The 22,568-nt window shown below is 35.5% G+C and overlaps 1 protein-coding gene across 28 annotated transcripts in view; it reads left to right on the top strand.

Moving 5' to 3' along the window:
* Positions 1-22,568, top strand: part of RBM41 (RNA binding motif protein 41) — a 54,911-nt gene that overhangs the window by 24,679 nt on the left and 7,664 nt on the right. For 16 of the 28 annotated variants that reach the window (XM_045384105.2, XM_045384104.2, XM_074029377.1 and 13 more), the window contains one exon: positions 3,498-3,901. The exons of 6 other annotated variants lie outside the window; for them this stretch is intronic. In XM_045384105.2, the coding sequence (XP_045240040.2) occupies positions 3,498-3,901 (404 nt within the window). Of the gene's footprint in view, positions 1-3,497; positions 5,222-22,568 lie in introns of those variants that run through there. 6 more of the 28 variants (XR_012429934.1, XR_012429932.1, XR_012429933.1 and 3 more) reach the window with 2 other exon arrangements.

Here is a 22,568-nt window from a genome sequence, read left to right as displayed (position 1 = left end):
ATCTTTTCCTATCCTGTGGGTTTTTTTTTTTTTTTTTTTTTTTTTTTTTTTTTTGGTCCATCTCTTTATGACATTTTGATGAACAGAAGTTCTTGATTTTAATGTAGTTGAATTTATCAATCTTTTCCTTAATGGATAGTGCTTTTTGTGCCTTAGGAAATACTTACATAACTACTCCTATGCCTTGCTGGTGGAAATATAGAATAGTATAACTCCTACAGAGTGAAATTTAACAATACGTAGAAAAATTACATACACATTTACTCTTTGTCTCAACAGTTTCACTTCAGGGAATCTATTTCAAACATATACTTGAAAAATACCAAATCCTGTATGCACAAAGCTGTTTGTCAGGACATTATTCCTAACAGTATGAGACTGGATATAAGACCAACGTGTGTCAGGAGGGGAATAGTTAAATAAACTATGGTACATCCACACAATGGAGTACTGTGCAGCTATAAGAAGGAATGAGAAGAGCTCTACACATTAATATGGAACTATCTCCAGGATATATTGTTAAGTGCACAAATGTAAATTGTAGAACTAGTACTTATAGTAAGTTACTTTTTATGTAGGAGAGAGGTATAACTAATGAATTATATGTATGTGTGTACATGCCTATTTGCTTATATTTTCAAAGAAGCAGCAATGGGACCATAAGCCAAAACCTAATAAAAAATTGTTATTTATGGGGAAGGAAGAGAATGGGATAAAGGGGACAGAGATGGAAGTGAGACTTCTGTGAAAGTGCTTTATAACAGTTTCACTTTAGATCCATATAAATATTTTGCATCATTTAAAAGTTTAATCAAAAAGGTAAAAATCCCTAAAATTCAAAAACAACATGAAGCAAATGAGCCTGATGATAAATAAAGTTAGTAGCATAACCACACAATTGGAAAACAAAAGAAAACAATTACTTATAGTGACTTTAAAACATTTGTATATTTCCAATGGGACCCATATTCTAAGGGCACAAGTAACTGCAAAGAAACATAAAACTATATTCAGCAGTTTTATTGGTGATAGTATTGTTATTGACATTTTAAAATTATGTAAGTATATTGTAGGAAGAAGCTAATGAATAATTTTGCTAATATTATTTTAAGCAGATGAGAGGAGATAAAACTCTAAAATAAAGGAGTTTAAGTAAAAATTTTGTTATCTTAAATTTGAGTTGGAAATACTAATATAAACTCATGGTTTACTTTTCTCTTAAAAAATGTTCCTTTTGCTCAACAGACTAACACAGGGACAGAAAACCAAACACCGCATGTTCTCACTCATAAGTGGGAGTTGAACAGTGAGAACACATGGACATAGGCAGGGGAACATCACACACTGGGGTCTGTCGGGGGGATGGGGGGAAAGGGGAGGGAGAGCATTAGGACAAAAAATACCTAATGCATGCAGGGCTTAAAGCCTAGATAATGGGTTGATAGGTGCAACAAACCACCATGGCACATGTATACCTATGTAACACACCTGCATGTTCAGCACATGTATCCCAGAACTTAAAGTAAAATTTAAAAAAATAATAAAATAAAACCGTTCTAGTGGATCATTAAAAAAAAAAAAGTCCTAGCTTTTGTCCACTGAAAAGGCCTGGAAACAACAACTTGGAAGTTGCTTCTGCACACACCAGCAACACACTTTGGTTTCTAAATACCACTTCCTACTAAAAGGAACCAAGGATCTTTACAAATATATTCCAGGTTTGAGTTAGGAGGTATGCAAGATGAGCTTTAGGATATTTGGCTGTGCTAGAAAGCCGGGAAGCAATACAGGAGCCGATTTGAAGGGGCTCCCACTGGTCCTAAGTGGGATAATTTGGCCACTAAAAAGAATAATGACTATGTTTCATTGACACAAATAAAGTATATGAAAATACACGATTTCATTATTATACTAAAAATAACCATTCTTCACCACTGGATATTTCTTTTTTTTTTTCTTTTTTGAGACAGAGTCTCACTCTGTCACGCAGGCTGGAGTGCAATGGAGCGATCTTGGCTCACTGCAACCCCTGCTTCCCTGGTTCAAGCAATTCTGCCTCAGCCTCCCAAGTAACTGGGACTACAGGCGCCCGCCACCATGCCCAGCTAATTTTTGTATTTTTAGTAGAGATGGGGTTTCACCATGTTGGCCAGGCTGGTCTCAAACTCCTGACCTTGTGATCCGCCTGCCTCGGCCTCCCAAAGTGCTGGGATTACAGGCATGAGCCACCGCGCCTGGCGTCCGTTAGACATTTCTAAGGTGTCAACTCTTACTCTCATAATTGGTAAATAATGGCAAAGAATCAAGCATTTATCCTGCCATTCCCATATGATCTACATTTAGGGAAACCACATAGTTGATGACGGTAAGTTCATTATAGAATTACAGATAATAAGCATAAAAGAAATAATAGAATTAGGAAAGCCACGATTTGCAACTCTTAATAAATTAATAAACTAGGTAATGGTCATCAGTGGATGTAAAAAACCCATTAGGTGGAAGGTGAATGGGAAAATTTAATAATGGAGGGACGAGACTAATATCATCTACCACCACAATCCACTGATCAATTTCAGTATCACTAAAAATGGGACCACCAAACATTATGTGCCTTATGACATGATACAATAGGAAGTACATATCTATCTATAAAGGATTCTTTCCTAAAAATATTGAACCTGAACCTAATCAAACCTTTAGATCAGCACTGTCCAATGCAACTTTCTGAAATGATGTAATAGTTTTTATCTGTTCTGTCCAATATGGTATCCACTAGCCACATGTGACTATCAAACACTTTAAATTTGTTAAGTTCAGTTGAGGAACTGATATTTAAAAATTAATGTAAATAGACACATGTGACTAGTGGCTACTGTATTAGGTAGCATAGTTATAGATTATCTGCCAAGAAATAGAAGGGATTAAGGAACAAGTTAAACAGCACCATCAGAAAATGATTAGTCAAATTCATTTGTTCATAGAACAAATGTAGTTTATTTAATCAATGGATGAGTGAGAAAATGAAATAGAGAGGTGGGAGAGATGAGACACTGTTTTAGAATAAAAGAATCTTAAGAGATATAACAGCCAAAGGCTATTTTAGATTTTGAATTGAATAAACAAGTATAAAAAAATTCTTTGACGGAATCAGGACAATTTGAACATAACATTGGTATTAGATGATACTAAGGAATTATTAATTTTGTGAAGTGTAGTGCTATGTTGCTTATTTTTTTTAAATGTCCTTATCAATTAGAGGTACATATATTTGCATGACCCTAGGTGCCTCACTTGCCTCACCATAGTTCTGGCCTATAGTTTTGCTTGAAATATACTGTAATAAGATAACTATTTACCATTGTCATTTGTCACAGGTTGTAAAGACCTGCCCCAGCAGTGTTTCTTTATCTGAGGTCCAGGATTTAATTTTTATTAATTTGTCAAAAGTTGTATTGGTAGGCTTTGTAGAACTTCCCTATCTCTTTGTCTTGATCCAGATGAACCCCAAAAGAAGAACAAAGGTGATCCCATGAACAACCTGGAAAGTTTTTACCAAGAGATGATAATGAAAAAACGTCTTGAAGAGTTCCAACTTATGAGAGGTGAACCCTTTGCTTCCCACTCACTGGTCTCAGCTACATCAGTGGGTGATAGAGTCACAGCTGAGAGCCCATCATTACTCCAGGACAAGGGAAAACAGGCAGCACAGGGTAAAGGCCCCAGTCTCCATGTGGCAAATGTTATTGATTTTTCACCTGAGCAGTGTTGGACTGGGCCTAAGAAGCTGACGCAGCCAATAGAATTTGTCCCAGAAGATGAAATCCAGAGAAATCGTTTGTCAGAGGAAGAGATCCGAAAAATTCCTATGTTTTCTTCATATAATCCAGGGGAACCAAACAAGGTATAGGCCAAACCAAGTAAAACAACCTGGGTTGATTTCACTTTTATTTACCTCTACCTAAAGTAATACTTTTAAATTAGCTTTGATTATACCAAAGAATCATGATATAGGCACAGTGATTGTGTTTGTCCTTGACCTTGACTATTCATTCTCTGCATACTATATAAGTAGCATATTTCCTATAAGGTTCTTGGTACTTTGCTAAGGTCCTGAATTACCCTTAGCGTTTTAAAGAAATGTTGATAAGACTCTAGTCCATACCCATTAGAAGCCCCGAACTGAAGGAAAAGTAACCTCCAATTTCCTACAATGTAATAATAAAATAGTGTTCATAGGACCACCATAGCTGGTAGCCATGGTGCCTCTGGAATTAGCCAATAATTGACTGCCTGGTTGTGAGTAGGGTATATGCTACCACATGAGTCTTCTCTTCAGAATGCTCTACCTGGCTTTCATATGACATATGACTTAAATTGCTGTTGGCAAAGCAGCAAAGTGAAAAAGGTCCTATAAGCTTTAAGAAATTGTCCAACAAGTCTGGGCGTGGTGGCTCATGCCTGTAATCCAAGCACTTTGGGAGGCTGAGGCGGGCGGATCACAAGGTCAGGAGTTCGAGACCAGCCTGACCAACATGGTGAAACCCCATCTCTACTAAAAATACAAAAATTAGCCGGGCGTGGTGGTGCGTGCCTGTAATCCCAGCTACTCAGGAGGCTGAGGCAAGAGAATTGCTTGAACCTGGGAGGCGGAGATTGCAGTGAGCCAAGATCATGCCACTGCACTCCAGCCTGGACAACAAACCGAGACCCCATCTCAAAAAAAAAAAAAAAGAAATTGTCCAATGCATAACTAAATAACGTTGTAAATAATTCTTATTTTATTGATCAAATCATTATTTCACATTCATGTTATATGTTACATCTGGAATGGAAAACTCTTCGTTACTGTGTTACCCGAAGAGACAACACAAGCCCCTGGAGCATATAGTTTGTTGTGTCTAATTTAAAAAACAAAACCAAAAATATAATGTTAGTTTTTGACTGTCTCTGAATTAAAAAAAAAAATCATTCTAGATGAGGGATATTAAAACAGTTTATTTGACTGACTGAATTTCTAATAGTTCAGGGGTATTTATGCTATTAGTTCAAGAATAGCTTGGTTTTTATTTACTTTTTGTTATGAAATATTAATATACCAAAAGTGATATAGAATAATATAGCAAATACCTGTGTAGCCAGCCAACTTTTATTAATCATTGTCAAGTCCTAGTATTTTCTGTATTTGCTTAATTAAAAAAAATAAAGCATTATAGATATTCCTGAAGACTTCCACATATTCCTCACCAATCCCATTCTCCTTTATCCTTTCCAGATGTAACCACTATCCTGAATTTGCTATTTATAATTCCTATGCCCATTTTTATATTTTTACTACATAGCCATATATTCACAAATAACATACGGTTTTATATGTTTTAAAAGTATATAAATGACATACTCTATCATTCTACAACCTTTTTGACTCGATATGCATAATGCTTTTGAAATTTATTTCTAAAGATACAAGGAACTATGTAGTATTCCATTGTAGAAATAGACCATCATTTATTATATTTATCCATTTTCCTGAAGATTTGTTCTTTCTGTTATTTTGCTGTTACAGTTAATTCTGCAACAAGTATTATTGTACATCTCTTGTTGTGCATATGCCAGACTTTTTCTACGACAGTGTTTTTCAAACTTAGGTTACAATTAGTAGGTTACAACCAATGGGGTTTTGTTAATGAAATGGAATAGAATAGAAAATATCAAAAAGTGTTCCATACAGTATGTTAGGGTAATTACTGTTTCTTAAAGCTTTTATTTTATATGTGTTTGTGTATATGTGAGATAATGTGTGTGGGACCACAATGAAGAATGCAGTTCTTCCTGTAGATCTCAATCAAAAGTGTTGGGAAGGTGTCATTCTATTACAGTGTCTCGAATGTTAGTGTGCATCAGAATTGCTTGGAGGGCTTATTAAAGCATAGATTGCTAGACTCCACCCCCAGAATTTTTGACTCAGTAGATCTGGAGTGGGGCCTGAGAATTTGCATTTCCAACAAGTTCCCAAGAGATTCTGATCCTGCTGGTCTGAGAGTAACAATTTAAGAATCATCGTTCTAGGTTATATACCTGGGAGTGGAATTGCTGTGATATATAGGGTGTGTATATCTCAATTTCTAATGGAACAAGGTTTCAGAGATCCTCTTCACATTCTTGCCAAAACTTTGGAGCATTAGACTATTTTGCCAGCCTTATCAGCTTGAAAAGATATCTCACTGTTTTAATTTGCATGTTTCTGATTTCCAGTGAGGTTAAGCATGTATTCTTAACATTTATTAGCCTTTCAGGAACTTTCTGTGAGTTACCTGTTACATTCCTTTGCTGAATATTTAATCATTTGTTTTTTCATATTTATAGGGATTATTTCAAAATTCTGCATATGAATCCTTTCTGTTGTTTAGCAAATATCTTCGCCCACTGGATGACTTACCTTTTAAATTTGTTCCTGATGTCTTTTGTTGAGCAAAAGTTTTTCATTGTAATGTTATCAGATTATCAGTATTTTATTCAATGGTTTGTGCTTTTTGAATCATTTTAAGGAGATCCTTCCCTACAGATCAATAAGAAAAATACAAACAACGCAATAAAAATGAAAGTGTTTATAAAAGCAGATATAACAGGCAATTCACAGAGGCAAAAACACCAGTGGCCAATAAACTTAAGAAATCTTATTAGTAATCAAGAAAATGCAAAATAAATCTATACTATGATATATACATTTAGTACTTAGAATGCTGGCATATATTTAAAGGCCTGACAATGCCAAGTATTGGTGAGCAGATGAAACAATAAGAAATCTGTAATCTCAGCACTTTGGGAGGCCGAGGCCAATGGATCACCTGAGGTCAGGAGTTTGAGACCAGCCTGGCCAATGTGGCGAAACCCATCTTTACTAAAAATGCTAAAAATTAGCTGAGTTTGATGGCACACACTTGTAATCGCAGCTGCTCAGGAGGCTGAGGCATGAGAATCTCTTGAACCCAGGAGGCGGAAGTTGCGGTGACCCAAGATCATGCCACTGCACTCCAGCACTCTAGCCTGGGTGACAGAGCGAGACTCTGTCTCAAAAAAAAAAAAAGAAAAAGAAAGAAACAATAAGAACTCTAATATACCTCCGGGGGAATATAAATGAATACAGCCACTTCCAAGAACATCATGGCAATATCTAGTAAAATTGAAGATGTTCATACACTGTAAGTCAGCAGTCTCATTCTTCATTATCTATCCTGGAGAAACTCTTAGACATGCACATTAGGAGATGTTATAATGATGCTTGTTGTAGCATTGTTCATCAGTGGGAGTATAGATAAAACATAGTATGTTTATAAAATGGAATACTACACAGTAGAGAAAATGAATGAAATAGAATTATAGGTATCAATTTGGATGAAACTCACAAACATAATTTTGAATAAAAATAGCTAGTTGCAAATTTCTAGTTTCAGCTTCAACATGTGAAGTCCTTGGAAGTCGTCACTCCTGTCTTACGATAAGAAAAACAGATGAACAAACTAAAAATCAATAACTAATAACTTTTCTTAGACCCAGCAGAAAATTTAAGTCACAGGGTAAACTGTAATCCTGAAATCTGAAGAAACAGGCAGTTACAGAAAATCACATCCCAGATTTGCTTATCAGGAGCAAAAGGCACTAGAGCTAAGAAAAAATATCTGTTTCTGGCATGGAGAGAGGAAACATTATCATTATCCAGAACTTCCTGCTTAGCAAAGGGCCACCCAGCAAGGAAAACAACTTTACCAAAGCCTTATCCAACTCCAGGCTCTTCTAGCTTTCCTGTCTCATCTAAGAGAGAAAAAAAGCTGTTAAATGCTTGTGAAGGTTACAGGCTGGAGACACAGGCACACTAAAAGATTGAGACTTCATCATAGGATTAGAGAATGTCTCCCCTTCCGCACCTTGCTACTACATCAACAGGGCTTCAGTATAATAACCGTGGATTATAGCTGAAAGACCTGCAAGGATCAGACTCTATTTAAAGAGGTGTTTTTGTTTTGTTTTGTTTGTAAATCTAAAGGAAACAAGGGAGACAAAAAGACACTAGAAGAAACAGAAACTTCTGACACCTACAGCTACAGCAAACATTAAGCACAGCCCAACTCCTGGCCAGATTAACATAAAACCTCATACTAATGGCCTCTTTGGATCAGTTCCTATTACTTGATAGATCATGTCCAGTTTTCAACAAAAGAAATTATAACGTATGCTAAGAAAAAAAAAAAAAACACAGTCTGAAAAGACAAAACAAGCATGAGAACCAAATTCAGATATAACACAGGTTTTGGAATTATCAGATGTGGAATTTAAAATAACCATGATTAATATACTAAGTAGGCCATGAATAAAAGTAGATAACATGCAAGACCAGACGGCTAATGTAAACAGAGAGAAATTTTAAGAAAGAATCAAAAGGAGATGCTAGAAATAAAAAACACTGTAACAAATGAAGAATGCCTTTGATAGGCTCATCAGTAAGTTGGAAACAGCCAAGGAAGGAATCAGTAAGGTTGAAGACATGGCAATAAAAACTTCTCATGCTGAAATACAAAGAAAAAAAAGACTGAAAAAAAAGGAACAGAATATCCAAGAACTATGGGACAATTTCAGAGTATAACATACATGTTACTGGAATACCAAAAGGAGAAGAGAAAAAGGAGAAGAAATATTTGAAGTAGTAATGGCTGAGAATTTTCCAAAATTAATAGCAGATAAAAAACTACAGATCTGGGAAGCTCCAAGAACACGAAGCAGGATAAATACCAAAACTACACCTAAGCATATCATGTTCAAACTACAGAAAGACATTTTAAACTACAGAAAAGATTTTAAAACCAGTCAGAGAAAATAAACACTTTACCTATATAAAAACAAAGATAAGAATTACATTTCTCATCAGCAACTGTGCAAGCAAGAGAGTACAGTGAAATATTTGTGTCAAAAGTAAAAAGAAAACACCCACCTCGAATTATTTATCCAGCAAAAGAAAAAAAAATCCTTCAAAAGTGAAGGAAAAATAATAAAGACTCTCAGACAAACAAAACTGAGGGAATTTTTCATCAGTAAATCCCACCTTGTAGGAAAAAAAAAATGCTTTTGAAAAAGGTTCTCCAGAGATAAGCAAAATTATATAGGTCAGAAACTCAGATCTGCGTAAAGAAAGAGCATAGGAGAATATATTAAGGTAAAATAAAATCTTTTATTTTCTTATTTTAAAACAATCCAGAATAAAACTTTTCAAAGTAATAATAGGAATGTGTTGGATAATTATAGTATACAGATAAGTGAAATGAGTAACAGTGATATCAGGGATAGGTTGCAAGAATTAGTGTATATATAAATACAAATTTGTCTTTGTTATAAGGTATTTGCACTATCCATGAAGTGGTATAGTTTTATTTGAGAGTGGACTTAGATCAGTTGTAAATGTATATTGCAAACTCTAAGGCAATTACTAAAAAACAATTATATAAAGAAGTACAATTGATATGGCTAAGAGAAGGGTGAAAATGGAAGCATATAAAATAATACTCATTTTTTACAATCTTTTTTCAGAAAACAAAAGCAGAGGGAACACTTCTTAACTCATGAGACCAGCCTTAGCTTAGTACCAAAACCAGATAAAGACATTACGATGAAAAAAAAAAACTACAGACAGTATCCCTCGTGTATAAAAGCAAAAATCCTTTATGTTAGGAAAATCAAAACATTTGATTGAAATATTGATTGAGAAATCAAAATGTTAGGTAATCAAATTCAATAATGTATAAAAATAATTGCATACTATAATCAAATATGATTTATTCCAGATATCCACCATAGGTTCAACATTTGAAATTCAATTAATCCGCCACATCAGTAGACTAAAGAAGAAAAATCATGTGGTCACTTCAATTGATGTAGAAAAACATTTGAAATATCTGAACATCGATTCATGATAAAAACTCTCAGCAAATTAGGAATAGAGTATAACATCCTCAACTTGATAAAAAATAACTACAACACCCTACAGCTAACATCATACTTAATAGAAACTGGATGCTTTCCCCTTTGATCAGAAAAAAGGCAAAAATGTCCCCTTTCTCCACTTCTTTTTGACACCGTACTAGAAGTACCAGCTACAGCAGTAAAACAAGTGAAGGAAATTAAAAGAATACAGATTGGGAAGGAAAAACTAAAACTCTCTTTGTTCACAAGTAACATATATGTCTGTGTAGAGAATCCCAAAGAATCAGCCAAAAAACAAACAACTCTTGGAACTAGTAGATTAGTATAGCTTGGAGGTTACAAGGTTTGTTCACAGAAGTCAGTTGCTTTCCTCTATACCAGAAATGAACAACTGGAATTTGAAATTAAAAACAACACTGTTTACAATAGCACCAAAAAAGAATGAAATACTTAGGTATAAATTTAACAAAGTATGTACAGGTTCTATATGCACAAAAGTGTAAAACTGATGAAAAATTAAGATATAAATAAACACAGAGACATTTTGTGTTCTTGGATTGAAAGACTTTATATTGTTAAGATATTAGTTCTTTCTCAAATTGATTTGTAGATTCCACACAATCCCAACGAAATCCCAGCATGTTATTTTGTGTATATTTAGGAACTGATTCTAAGTTTATATGAGAAAACAAAAGACCCAGAACATGTAACACACCCCTGAAAAAGAAGAAGAAATTTGGAAGACTGACACTACCCAACTTCAAGAGTTACTGTAATCAAGTAGCGTGGCGTGGTGTTGATGGGGGAAAAAAAGACACACAGATCAATGGAGCAGAATGGAGACCCAAGGATTAGACCCACATAAATATAGTAAATTAATATTTGACAAGGGATCAAGGACAGTTTAGTGGAGAAAGAATAGTCTTTTCAACAAATGGTGCTAGAACAACTGAATATCCACATGTAAAAAAAAAATGAATCTAGATACAAACCTTACATCTTTCATAAAAATTAACTTGAAATAGTCATAGACCTAAATATAAAACACAATACTATAAAACTTCTAGAAGAAAAAGATTAAAAGCTAAGTGACCTTGTGTTTGATAATGTATTTATCAGACATATCACCAAAAGTACAATTTATGGAACAATTGATAAGTCAGACTTTATTAAAATTATAAACTTCTGCTATATGAAAAACACTTTTAAGAGACTCAAAAGACAAGCCACAGACTAGAAAAATATTTGCAAAACTCACATCTAATAAAAAACTTGTATCCAAAATACACAAAGAATTCCCAAAATTCAACAGTATTAAAACAACTCAATTTAAAAAATGGGTAAAAATAAGAACAAACTCCTCACTACAGAAGATATATACATAGCAAATAAGTATGCAAAAAGAAGCTCATCTTTATTTATCATCAGAGAACTGAAAAATAAGAAATGCCGCTAAACACCTACTAGAATGGCTAAAGTCCACAATAAAACTGACAATACCAAATTCTGTTCAGGATGCAGAGCAACAGGAACTTTTTAAAAAAATTATAGATGTAGAAGATACAAGTGCAGTTTTGTTTTGTTTTGTGTTTTGAGGCAGAGTCTCTCTCTCTCTCTCTCTCTCTCTCTCTCTCTCCCCCCCCCCCCCTCCCTCCCAGACTGGAGTGCAGTGGTGCAATCTCAGCTCACTGCAACCTCCGCCTCCTGGGTTCAAGCAATTCTCCTGCTTCAGCTTCCCAAGTAGCTGGGACTACAGGTGCGAGCCACCACGCCCAGCTAATTTTGTATTTTTAGTAGAGATGAGGTTTCACTGTATTGGCCAGGCTGGTCTCGAACTCCTGACCTCAAGTGATTTGCCTGCCTCGGCCTCCCATAGTGCTGGGATTACAGGCATGAGCTACTGTGCCCAGCTGCAGTGTTTTGTTTGTTTGTTTGTTTGTTTGTTTTTTATGGGTATATTTCATAGTCATGAAGTCTGGGACTTTTATTCATTGCTGGTGGGAATACAACCTCTTTGGAAGACAGGTTGGCCACCTCTTACAAAGCTGAACATTATTTTACCACACAGTCCAACTACTGCATTCCTACTTATTTACCCAGTTGATTTGAAAAGCCTGTGTTCGACAAAAACTGCCATGTGAATGTTCATGGTAGCTTTATTCATAATTGCCAAAAACCGGAAGCAGTCAAGATGTCCTCCAATAGGTTAATGGATACATTCACCTGTGGCAGATCTATACAATGGAATATAATTCAGCAATAAAAAGAAATTCACGGTCCAGCCACAAAAAGACATAGAGGAAATTTAGATTAATATGAATATTAATCTTAATAGCTGAAAGAAGCTAGTATGGAAAGACTGCATATTGTATGATTACATTATATGACATTCTGGAAGAGGGAAAGCTAGACAGTAAGGTGATAAATGGCTGCCAAGGGTTTGAGGGGAATGGAGAAGGGAGGAATAGATGAAACACAGGGAATCTTTAGGGCAGTAAAACTATTCTGTATAATACTGTAGTTGTAGAGGCAAGACATGCATTTGTCAAAACCCATTAAACTACATAGCACAGAGAGTTACACCTAATGTATACAAATGTTAAAAACTCGTTTAGGAGGTTGAGGGACCCTAGGAAAGGATGCAGACAGCAAGAAGAGAGTCAAACTGTATTACAAACATGTAAAACAACCTCGTTGAAGGGATAGGGGAAAAGACGCTGAACTAAGCATCTTTGGAAATACGTGGAGTCTGAAAGACTAAAAGCAAATGGAACTTCACATAAGCACGGTATCCTTGTTGATAAGGTTATGTCCCTGGGTACTGGTTACTTAGGGAGTAATAATTCTGATACTGTTATACATGCATAATGGAATGGAGCAATTAAGTAATGGATGGCAGATGATGGGAGCCAGGTTTCTCACTGTTGCAATCTACAGATAAGTAAAGGGAGGATGCCGAAATGATCCATGTGATAATGCTTTACAGTTGGAGACATCAGGATGAACTCATGTTTAACTTAATATAGATATAAGTGGTTACATATAGAAATATTTATATGTGTTTATATATACATGGATTAGTATAAATACATATTTTTTGTTCTGTGAGCTGAAAGGACACAAATGAAAGGACACACCAGTATCAATGAGCTTGCACGGCATCCTTATCTTGGTTTCTAATACCATTCTCTAATAAAATGAACCAAGGCTCCTTAGAGAAATGACTGCTTCTAATACTGGGGCAGGAAATATACAAGATGAGCCTTGTGCATCTTGTAGTGCCAGAAAGTAAGGAAGTGCTAAAAAGAACAACAGTATAAAATCGTTATTTTATTGTTCTTTGACATGATGATTTTATGTTGTTTTTTGACATTAGGGGTATTTGAAAGGAATACAGAAGCCAAATGAAAGAGCTTCCAATGACTAAAGCCAGAACAATTTGTGCAACAAACTAAAATAAAATAAATCATTATCTTAAAATCATTATTTTATTGTTCTTTGACGTGATTTTATGTTGTTTTTTGACATTGGTATTGCAAAGGAATACAGGAGCCAAATGAAAGAGCTTCCAATGACTAAAGCTGGAACAATTTGTGCAATAAACTAAAATAATGTTGGATAATACAGCGTATAGAATAAACATCCATGAGTCCAGGTGATATAAATAAGTGATTGAGTAAACAAATATATAGAGGAAAAGAAATATATACCTCCCATGAAAAAGAATTTCATGCAATTTGTGTAGATACTCTACCTCAAGGAGGGAGAGCATAACTCCCCATTGCTTAGTTTTGAGCTGCTCATAATGACTTCTTTCCAAAAGAGTACAGGAAGGGAAAGCAGGAAAAAAGAGTAACTTTGCAAGAAGAAACCTGACAAACACTACCTAAGCCAGGTGATTAAGGCCAATATCAATAGTTGTTAATCATATTGATGAATCATATTGATTGTATGTATGTTTAACATTATGTGATCAAAACTGTACTTCTCCTGTGTGGTTTTCTTCCCAATAATCCATAACCCCGGTCTAAATGTAATGTAACCTAGATCCTGGAACAGAAAAAGAACATTAGGTTGAAACTAAGGAAATCTAAACTATGGACTTTAGTTAATAATAATATGTCAATACTGGGTCATTAATTGTAACAATTAATGAACATATTAATGTAAGATATTAATAACAGGGAAAATCATGGGGTAGATGGGAGTTCTCTGTATTCTCAGTTTTTCTATAAATCCAAAACTGTTCTAAACTTAAAATCCATTTTTAAAGTTTTTAAAAATGTAGCTGTAGAAGAATGCATATTGTTTATATAAAGGACTATATTATATAAAGGTGAAAACATGTAAAATAATACCATGTATTGCATAGGGATACCAGGAAGAGCTTTATGTTCTATTATCACTTGGAGGCTCTGTTTTTCTTTTTCACAGCTTTATCTTGTTTTTGAACCTAGCTGTATCTGTGTGCGTATGTGTGTGTGGGTGTGTGGGTGTGTGTGTGTTATGTATGTTGTGGATACATTCATACATACATACAAGTCTGCACTTATGTGTGTATGTATGCAGAGGGGATGCATCCCAGCAAGAACTGACAGAGCCACCTCAACCAGAAGTCCTCTTTATTTTTTAAAACATGTTCATATTGGCCAGGTGTGGTGGCTCACGCCTGTAATCCCAGCACTTTGGGAGCCCGAGGCAGGCGGATCACCTGAGGTCAGGAATTCGAGACCAGCCTGGCTAACATGGTTAAACCCCATTTCTACTAAAAATACAAAAAATTGGCTGAGTGTGGTGGCGCACACCTGTTATCCCAGCTACTGGGGATAACAGGAGGCAGGAGAATCGCTTGAACCTGGGAGGCGGAGGTTGCAGTGAGCCGAGATCACACCATTGCACTCCAGCTTGGGCAACAAGAGTGAAACTCCGTCTAAAAAAAAAAATTCATATCAAAGGGAACAGTCTTAGTATGGGTCTTTCCTAATAGATGAGAAACTTGAAGTTTGTTTTCACATACCCCTTTCTATGGTTATTTAATTTGGTATTTTCATGGTTAGTATTTGAGAGCATAGGCAAGTCAGTTATTCTATGCCCTTGCCTTTAAGATACGAACATACATAAATGCTAAATATGTTAATATCCAGGTTTTAAAGATTTTGAGACTTAAAGATTCTACTGCTTGTTAACAATATTTAATATATTTATTTATACCTTTCAGTACTTAAGTCATTTAAGAGAGGTATATTTGCTTGCTCTGCTTTTGCTGCTTCTGTCTGAATTCTTCCATAATTCCTTTAAGCTATAAAGGATATAACTAATGCTACGTAATGTATGAGGTTTTTTTTTCTCCTCCATTTTTTTAAAATTGTGTTTTAAAAACACAAGATCTATCCTCTTAACAAATTTTTAAGTGTGCAATACAATGTTGTCAACAATCAGCACAATGTTGTACAGCAAACCTGTAGAACTTTTTTATCTTGCATGACTGAAACTTTATACCTATTGAACAGCAACTCCCCATTTCCTCCTTCCCCCAGCCCTGGTGACTACCATTCTGCTTTCTATTTTACTACTTTAGATACTTCAGTAAGTAGAATCATACAATATTTGTCCTGTGAGTGGCTTATTTCACTTAGCCTATAGTCCTCGAGTTTCATTCGTGGTATAGCATAATGACATATAGGACTTCCTACTTTTTTAAGGCTAAATAATATTCCATTGTATTTATTTTGTTTATTTATTTGAGACAGAGTCTGGCACTGTGGCCTGAACTGGAGTATAGTGGCCCGATCTCAGTTCACTGCAACCTCTACCTCCCAGGTTCAAGTAATTCTGTCACAGCCTCCCGTGTAGCTGGGATTACAGGCGCTCGCCACTGCACCCAACTAATTTTTTGCATTTTTAGTAGAGATGGGGTTTCACTGTGTTGGCCAGGCTGGTCTCAAACTCCTGGCTGCTCTCAAAGGCTCATGATCTGGCCGCCTCAGCCTCCCAAAATGCTGGGATTATAAGCGTGAGCCACCACACCGAGCCCCCATTGTATTTATATGCCACATTTTCTTTATCTATTCATCAGTCAATGGACATTTAGGTTTTTCCAACTGTTGACTATTGTGAATATTGCTTGGGTGAACATAGGAATGCATATATCTCTTTGAGATACAAATTTCAGCTCTTTTGGATGAATACCCAGAAATGGAATTGTTGGATTGTATGATAGTTCTAATTGTAATTTTTGGAGGAATTTCCATGCTGTTCTTCATAGCAGCTGTACCACTTTACATTCCCACCAATAGTGCACAAGGGTTCCAACTTCATATCCTTGCCAACATTTGTAATTTTCTGTTTTTTTGTTTTTTTTTTTTTTCATAATGGCCATCCTAACAGGTATGTGGTATCTCACTGTGTTTTTCATTTGCATTTGTCTGTTGATTAGTAATATTGAGCATCTTTTCATATACCTGTTGACTATTTGTATCTCTTCTTTGGAGAAATGTCTATTTAAGTCCTTTGCCCATGTTTTAATCAGGTTGTTTTCTTGCCATCAAGTTGTAGAGTTCCATATATATTTTAGATATTAAATATGGTTTGCAAGTATTTTCTGTTACTCCATAGGTTGCCTTTTCACTCTATTGTTTCCTTTGCTGTGCAGGGCTTTTTAGTTTGATGTAGTCCCACTTATCTATGTCTGCTTTGTTGCATGTGGTTTTGGTGTCATATCAAAGAAATCATTGCCAAGACTAATGTGAAGAAGCTTTTCCTCTATGTTTTCTTCTAGGAGTTTTACAGTCTCAGGTCGTATATTTACAACTTTAATCCATTTTGAATTGACTATTGTGTATGGCATAAGATAAGGGTCCAATTTCATTAGTTAGCATGTTGCTGTCTTGTCTTCTCATTTTGTTAAACAGACTATCTTTTTCTCATATTGTTTTCTTGGCACACTTGTAGAAGATCAATTAACTGTAGCTTCATGGGTTTATTTCTAGGCTCTCAGATTGGTTCCATTGACCTATGTGTCCAGTTTTATGCCAGTACCATACTGTTTTGATTACTGTAGCTTTGTAATATGTTGTGAAATAAGAAAGTGGCCTCTAGCTTTGTTCTTTCCTAAGATTGTTGTGGCTATTTGGTATCATCTGTGGTTCTGTATGAATTTGGGGATTGTTGTTTCTATTTCTGTAAAAAATGCCATTGGGACTTCGATAGAGATTGCATTAAATCTGTCAACTGCTTTGGATAGTTTGGATATATTAATATTAAGTCCTCTAATCCATGAACACAGGATACCTTTTCATTTATTTGTGTCTTCTTTAATTTCTTTCAGCAACATTTGTAGTTTTCAGTGTACAAGTCTTTCACCTCCTTGGTTAAGTTCTTTCTTCAGTATTGTATTCTTTTCAATACCATTGTAAATGGGATATCTTTCTTAATTTCCTCTTCATATGGTTCATTGATAGTGTATAGAAACCACAACTGAATTTTTCTATGTTGATTTTTTATTCTGCACCTTTACTGAATTTGTTAATTCGTTCTAACTTTTTTGGTTAATTTTTTTCTTTATTATTTCCATTAATATAGTCATAATTCCATGCCAATAATAAAATGGTATAATTAAAACAGAAAAGTGATGTTCTCAAGAGGTCTTCCATTGAAGCTATTTGAACTATGGGCCAAATAAACATGGTACCACCATTCACCAGGTGGCAGCTTGTCTCAGCTGCAAAGTACCCAAGGGAGAAAAATTAATGTCTTGATTGCTGCACTTGTGAACCTTGATTTATTATTTTATTTATTTTCTTTTTAAAGTTTTTAAATTGACATATAATAATTGTACATATTTATGGGGTACATAGTGATGTTTCGATACATATAATATATAGTGAACAGATCAGGTTAATTAGCTTATCTACCACCTTAAGCATTTATCATTTCTTCACATTGGGAACATTCAATATCCTTCTTCTAGCTCTTCGATACTATATAATATATTATTGTTAACTATAACCATTTTACAGTGGTATAGAACACTAGCACTTGTTCCTGTTATCAAACTGTAATTTTACATCTTTTACAAGTCTCTCCCTATCCTTTCCTTCCTCCTACCCTTCACAGCCTCTAGTATACTCTGTTCTAGTTTTTACTTCTATGAAATCAATTCTTTTTAGCTCCCACGTATAAGTGAAAACCTGCAGTGTTTAACTTTCTGTGCCTGGCTTATTTCACTAAACATAATGTTCTCTAGTTCCGTCCATGTTGCTCTGAATAACAGAATTTCATTATTTTTATGGCTAAATAGTTTTCCACGGTGTATATATACCGCATTGTTGGGCACCCAGGTTAATTTCATATCTTGGCTGTTGTGAAAAGTGCTGCAATGAATATGAGAATGCTGTTGTCTTTTCAATATACTGATTTCCTTTCCTTTGGATAAATTCTCAGTAGTGGGATTGCTAGATCGTATAGTAGTTCTATTTGTAGTTTGTTGGGGAACCTCCATACTGTTTCCCATAGTAGTTGTAAAAGTTTACAGTCCCACCAACAGTCTATAAGAATTTACTTTTCTCCACATCCTCACCAGCATTTGTTAACTTTTGTCTTTCCAGTAGTAGCCATCCTAACTGGAATGAGATGATGCCTCATTGTGGTTTTGATTTGCATTTTCCTGATGATTAGTGATGTTGAGTATTTTTTCATATATTTGTTGGCAATTTGTATGTCTTCTTTGGAGAAATAGCTGTTTAGATCATTTGCCCATTTTTAAATCAGGTTGTTTGTTTTGATGCTGTTAAGATGTTGAGTCCCTTGTATAGTCTGGATATTAATCCCCTGTTGGGTGAGTAGTTTGCTAATATTTTCTTGCATTCCGTAGGTTGCCTTTTCACTCTGTTGTTTCCTTTGTTTTGCAGAAGATTTTAGTTTAATATAATCCCATTTGTTTATTTTTGCTTTTGTTGCCTGTGCTTTTGAGGTCTTATTCATAAAATCTTTTCCCAGACCAGTGTCCTGAAATGTTTCCCCTATGATTTTTCCTAGTAGTTTTATAGTTTCAGGTCTTACGTTTAGGTCTTTGATCTATTTTGAGTTGATTTTTGTATAGGGTAAGAGTTAGGGGTCTGGTTTCATTCTTCATGCATATAGGTATCCAGTTTTCTCAGCACCATTTATCGATGAGACTGTCTTTCTCCGACTGATGTTCTTGGTGCCTTTATTAAAATATTAGTTGGCTGTAGATACGTGGGTCAATTTCTGAGTTACCTATTCTGTTCCATGGTTATATGTGTCTCTTTTTATGCCAGTACCATGCTGTTTTGGTTACTACAGTTTTGTAGTACATTTTGAAGTCTGGTAGTGCAGTTCCTCCCGCTTTGTTATTTTTGTTCAGGATTGCTGTGGCTTCAGAGTCTTTTGTGGTTTCATACAAATTTTAAGATTTTTTTTCTTTTTCTATAAAGAGTGTAATTGGTATTTTGATAGGGATTGCATTAAATCTGTAGGTTGCTTTGGATAGTATGGTCATTTTAACAATGTTCTTTCAATCCATGAACATGGAATGTCTTTCTCTTTGTGTCCTCTTCACTTTTCTTTCATCAATATTTTGTAGTTTTTCTTGTAAAGGACTTTTACCTCCTTGGTTGAATTCATTTCTAGGCATTTTATTTTGCTTTTCGTAGCTATTGTAAATGAGATTGCCTTCTTGATTTCTTTTTCAGCTAGTTTGCTGTTCATATATAGAAACGCTACTGAGTTTTGTTTGTTGATTTTGTATCCTGCAACTGTATGGAATTTGTATATCTGTTCTAAGGGCTTTTTGGTAGACTCTTTTAGGTTATTTTTAGGTTTTTCTGTATATAAGATCATGTTGTCTGCAAACAGGGACAATTTCACTTCCTTCTTTTCACTTTGGATGCCTTTTATGTCTTTCCTTTGTCTAATTGCTCTAGCTAAGACTTTCACTACTGTGTTGAATAAGAGTGGTGAGAGTGAGCATTGTTGTCTTTTGCCAGTTCTTAGAGGAAAAACTTTCAGCTTTTCCCTATTCTACTGATGTCTAATTTTTTGTTGTTGTTGAATCTTTAGTGTTTTCTACATGGATGATCATTTCACTGTGAACAGAGATAATTTTACTTCTTTCTTTCTGATTTGGATGCATTTTGTTTCTGTTTCTTGCCTATTTGCTCTGGCTAGAACTTCCAGTACTATGTTGAATAGAAGTGGTGAGAGTAGGTATCCATGCCTTGTTCCTGATCTTAGAGGAAAAGCTTTCAGTTTTTAAATACTGAATATTATGTTAGCTGTGGACTTTACATATATGGCCTTTATTATGTTGAGGTAAATTCCTTCTATTAGTAGTTGAGTGTCTTCATCATGAAACAGTGTTGAATTTTGTCAAATGCTTTGTCTGCATCTATTGAGATCGTGTAATTTTTATATTTTGTTCTGTTAATGTGTTGAATTACATTGATCAATTTTTGTGTGTTGAATCATCCTTGCATCCCAGGGATAAATCCCCCTTGGTCATTGTGTATGATCTTTTTAATGTGCTGTTGAATTTGGTTTGGTAATATTTTGTTGAGGATTTTTACATCTGTTTATTAAGGATATTGGTCTGTATTTTTCTTATAATGTTTTTGTCTAGGTTGGTCTCAGGGTAATCCTGGCCTTATAGAATAGCTAGCATATAGTTTATAGTTGGATTTTGTTTATCCATTCAGGTACTCTGTCTTTTGGGGAGTTTATTAATATTTAATGTAATTATTGCTAGCAAAGGACTTACTATTGCCATTTGTTAATTGTTTTCTGTCTCTCTTGTACCTCTTTTGTCTCTCCCTCTCAGCTGTCTTCCTTTATGGTTCATTGGGGTTTTTTTTGTAGTGATATACTTTTATATCTTTCCCATTTTCCTCTGTATGTCTTTTATAGGTATAGGTCATGGTAAAACAATTTGTTTTAAGCTGATAACATCTTAAGTTCAATCACATATAAGAGCTCATTTTTGTTCTCTTGAATTGTTTTTTTGTTTGTTTTGTTGTTGTTGTTGTTGTTGTTTTTTGAGACAGGGTCTCACTCTGTTGCCCAGGCTGGAGTGTGGTGGTGTGGTGTGATCGTAGTTCACTACAGCCTCAAACTCCTGAGCTCCAGTAATCCTCCTGCCTCAGCCTCCCAAATAGCTGGGACTTGTAAAATTGGCCAGGTGTGGTGGTGTATGCTGTTTGCTCACAAGTAGCACATGCCACTCTGTCTCTTTTGTAAAGACAGTGTCTCACTGTGTTGCCCAGACTGATTTCAAACTCCTGGACTCAAGCGATTCTCTCACCTCAGCCTCCCAAAGCACTGGGATTACAGGGGTAAGCCACCGCACCCACCCTCCCATGCCTAATAGGTAGAATAATTTCTCTTATTTTTCTGAGGATATTAGTTATGGTTTGTTGAAGTTTTTTCCTATTTGCTTTCTTTTCTTTGTTTGTTGTGTTCTCTCTTTCACATTAGAGGATTTCCTAAGATGCCTGATAATCGATGCCCAACTTTATAAGTAGGAACTAAAAAGCAGATTGGAATCTCTGAGCACACAAGTGGTACTTGTTGACTTTGAGCTTCACTTTAAAGTGGTCTGGCTGGACCATTTGTTAGATAAATTCCTTATCCCAAGTCCGTGTTTTTATATCTTTCCTCCTAGGACTTACCAGTTTTCCCAGAGAAGACTGTTCCAAAATCTTTCTTATGAGGGTACTACCAGCATTCTAGGAGCCAAATGGCAGAAGAGGTCTGGGAGGACCTCAACATTTAGTATGCATTCGTTCTCTTAGTCTCCTTGCTTTCAGAAACAGGGTTCACATCTTCAGCCATGTATGGCATTCCCCATCTTCTGACAATGAGCCTCAAGTATTCTACCAGAATCGGCAAGTTATCTTTTACCCCATAGCATGTTGTGAGGGAGGGTATTTAAAAATCATATTGGCTTTTAGACAGCTTTCAACTGACCTGCCTTATTTTAACCCCATCCCTTCACATTTATTTCTGAAAGTAAGTGAAATTATCAGTTCCTGAACTATTTAAGGATTCTTAAGTGGTGACAGGTGTGTTCTTGGCTTTCTCCACTACCAGTTTAAAATTCAACTTTCTTCAGTGTGCTGAGTTGGTTCCTGCTCATCCAATTATTTTTCATCTTCCAGATTATTATTGCTGTTGTCTCCTTTTCTTGTTCCTCCTGACCTTGTTAGTTTGTGTTTTTTGTTTTTTTTTTAAGTGCCCATAGTTATAGAGAGTTTTCTGGATGGAATGAAATTAAATGAATGTGTTCAATCCACCATTTTTATGTGAAACTAATTGTAATCATAATGAAAGAATTGCCTTACGGCTGGGCATGGTGTCTCACGCCTGTAATCCCAGCACTTTGGGAGGCCAAGGCGTGTGGATCACCTGAGGTTGGGAGTTCGAGACTAGCCTGGACAACATGGTAAAACCCCATCTCAACTAAAAATACAAAAATTAGCCAGGTATGACTAATCACAGCTACTGGGGAGGTTGAGGCATGAGAATTGCTTGAACCCAAGAGACCAAGATTGCAGTGAGCCGAGATTGCGCCACTGCACTCCAAC

This window comes from Macaca fascicularis, chromosome X (genome assembly GCF_037993035.2).
Source record: "Macaca fascicularis isolate 582-1 chromosome X, T2T-MFA8v1.1".
Taxonomy (NCBI): domain Eukaryota; kingdom Metazoa; phylum Chordata; class Mammalia; order Primates; family Cercopithecidae; genus Macaca; species Macaca fascicularis.
Note: the sequence above shows the minus strand (reverse complement) of the source record. Positions and strands in the feature narration are given on the sequence as shown.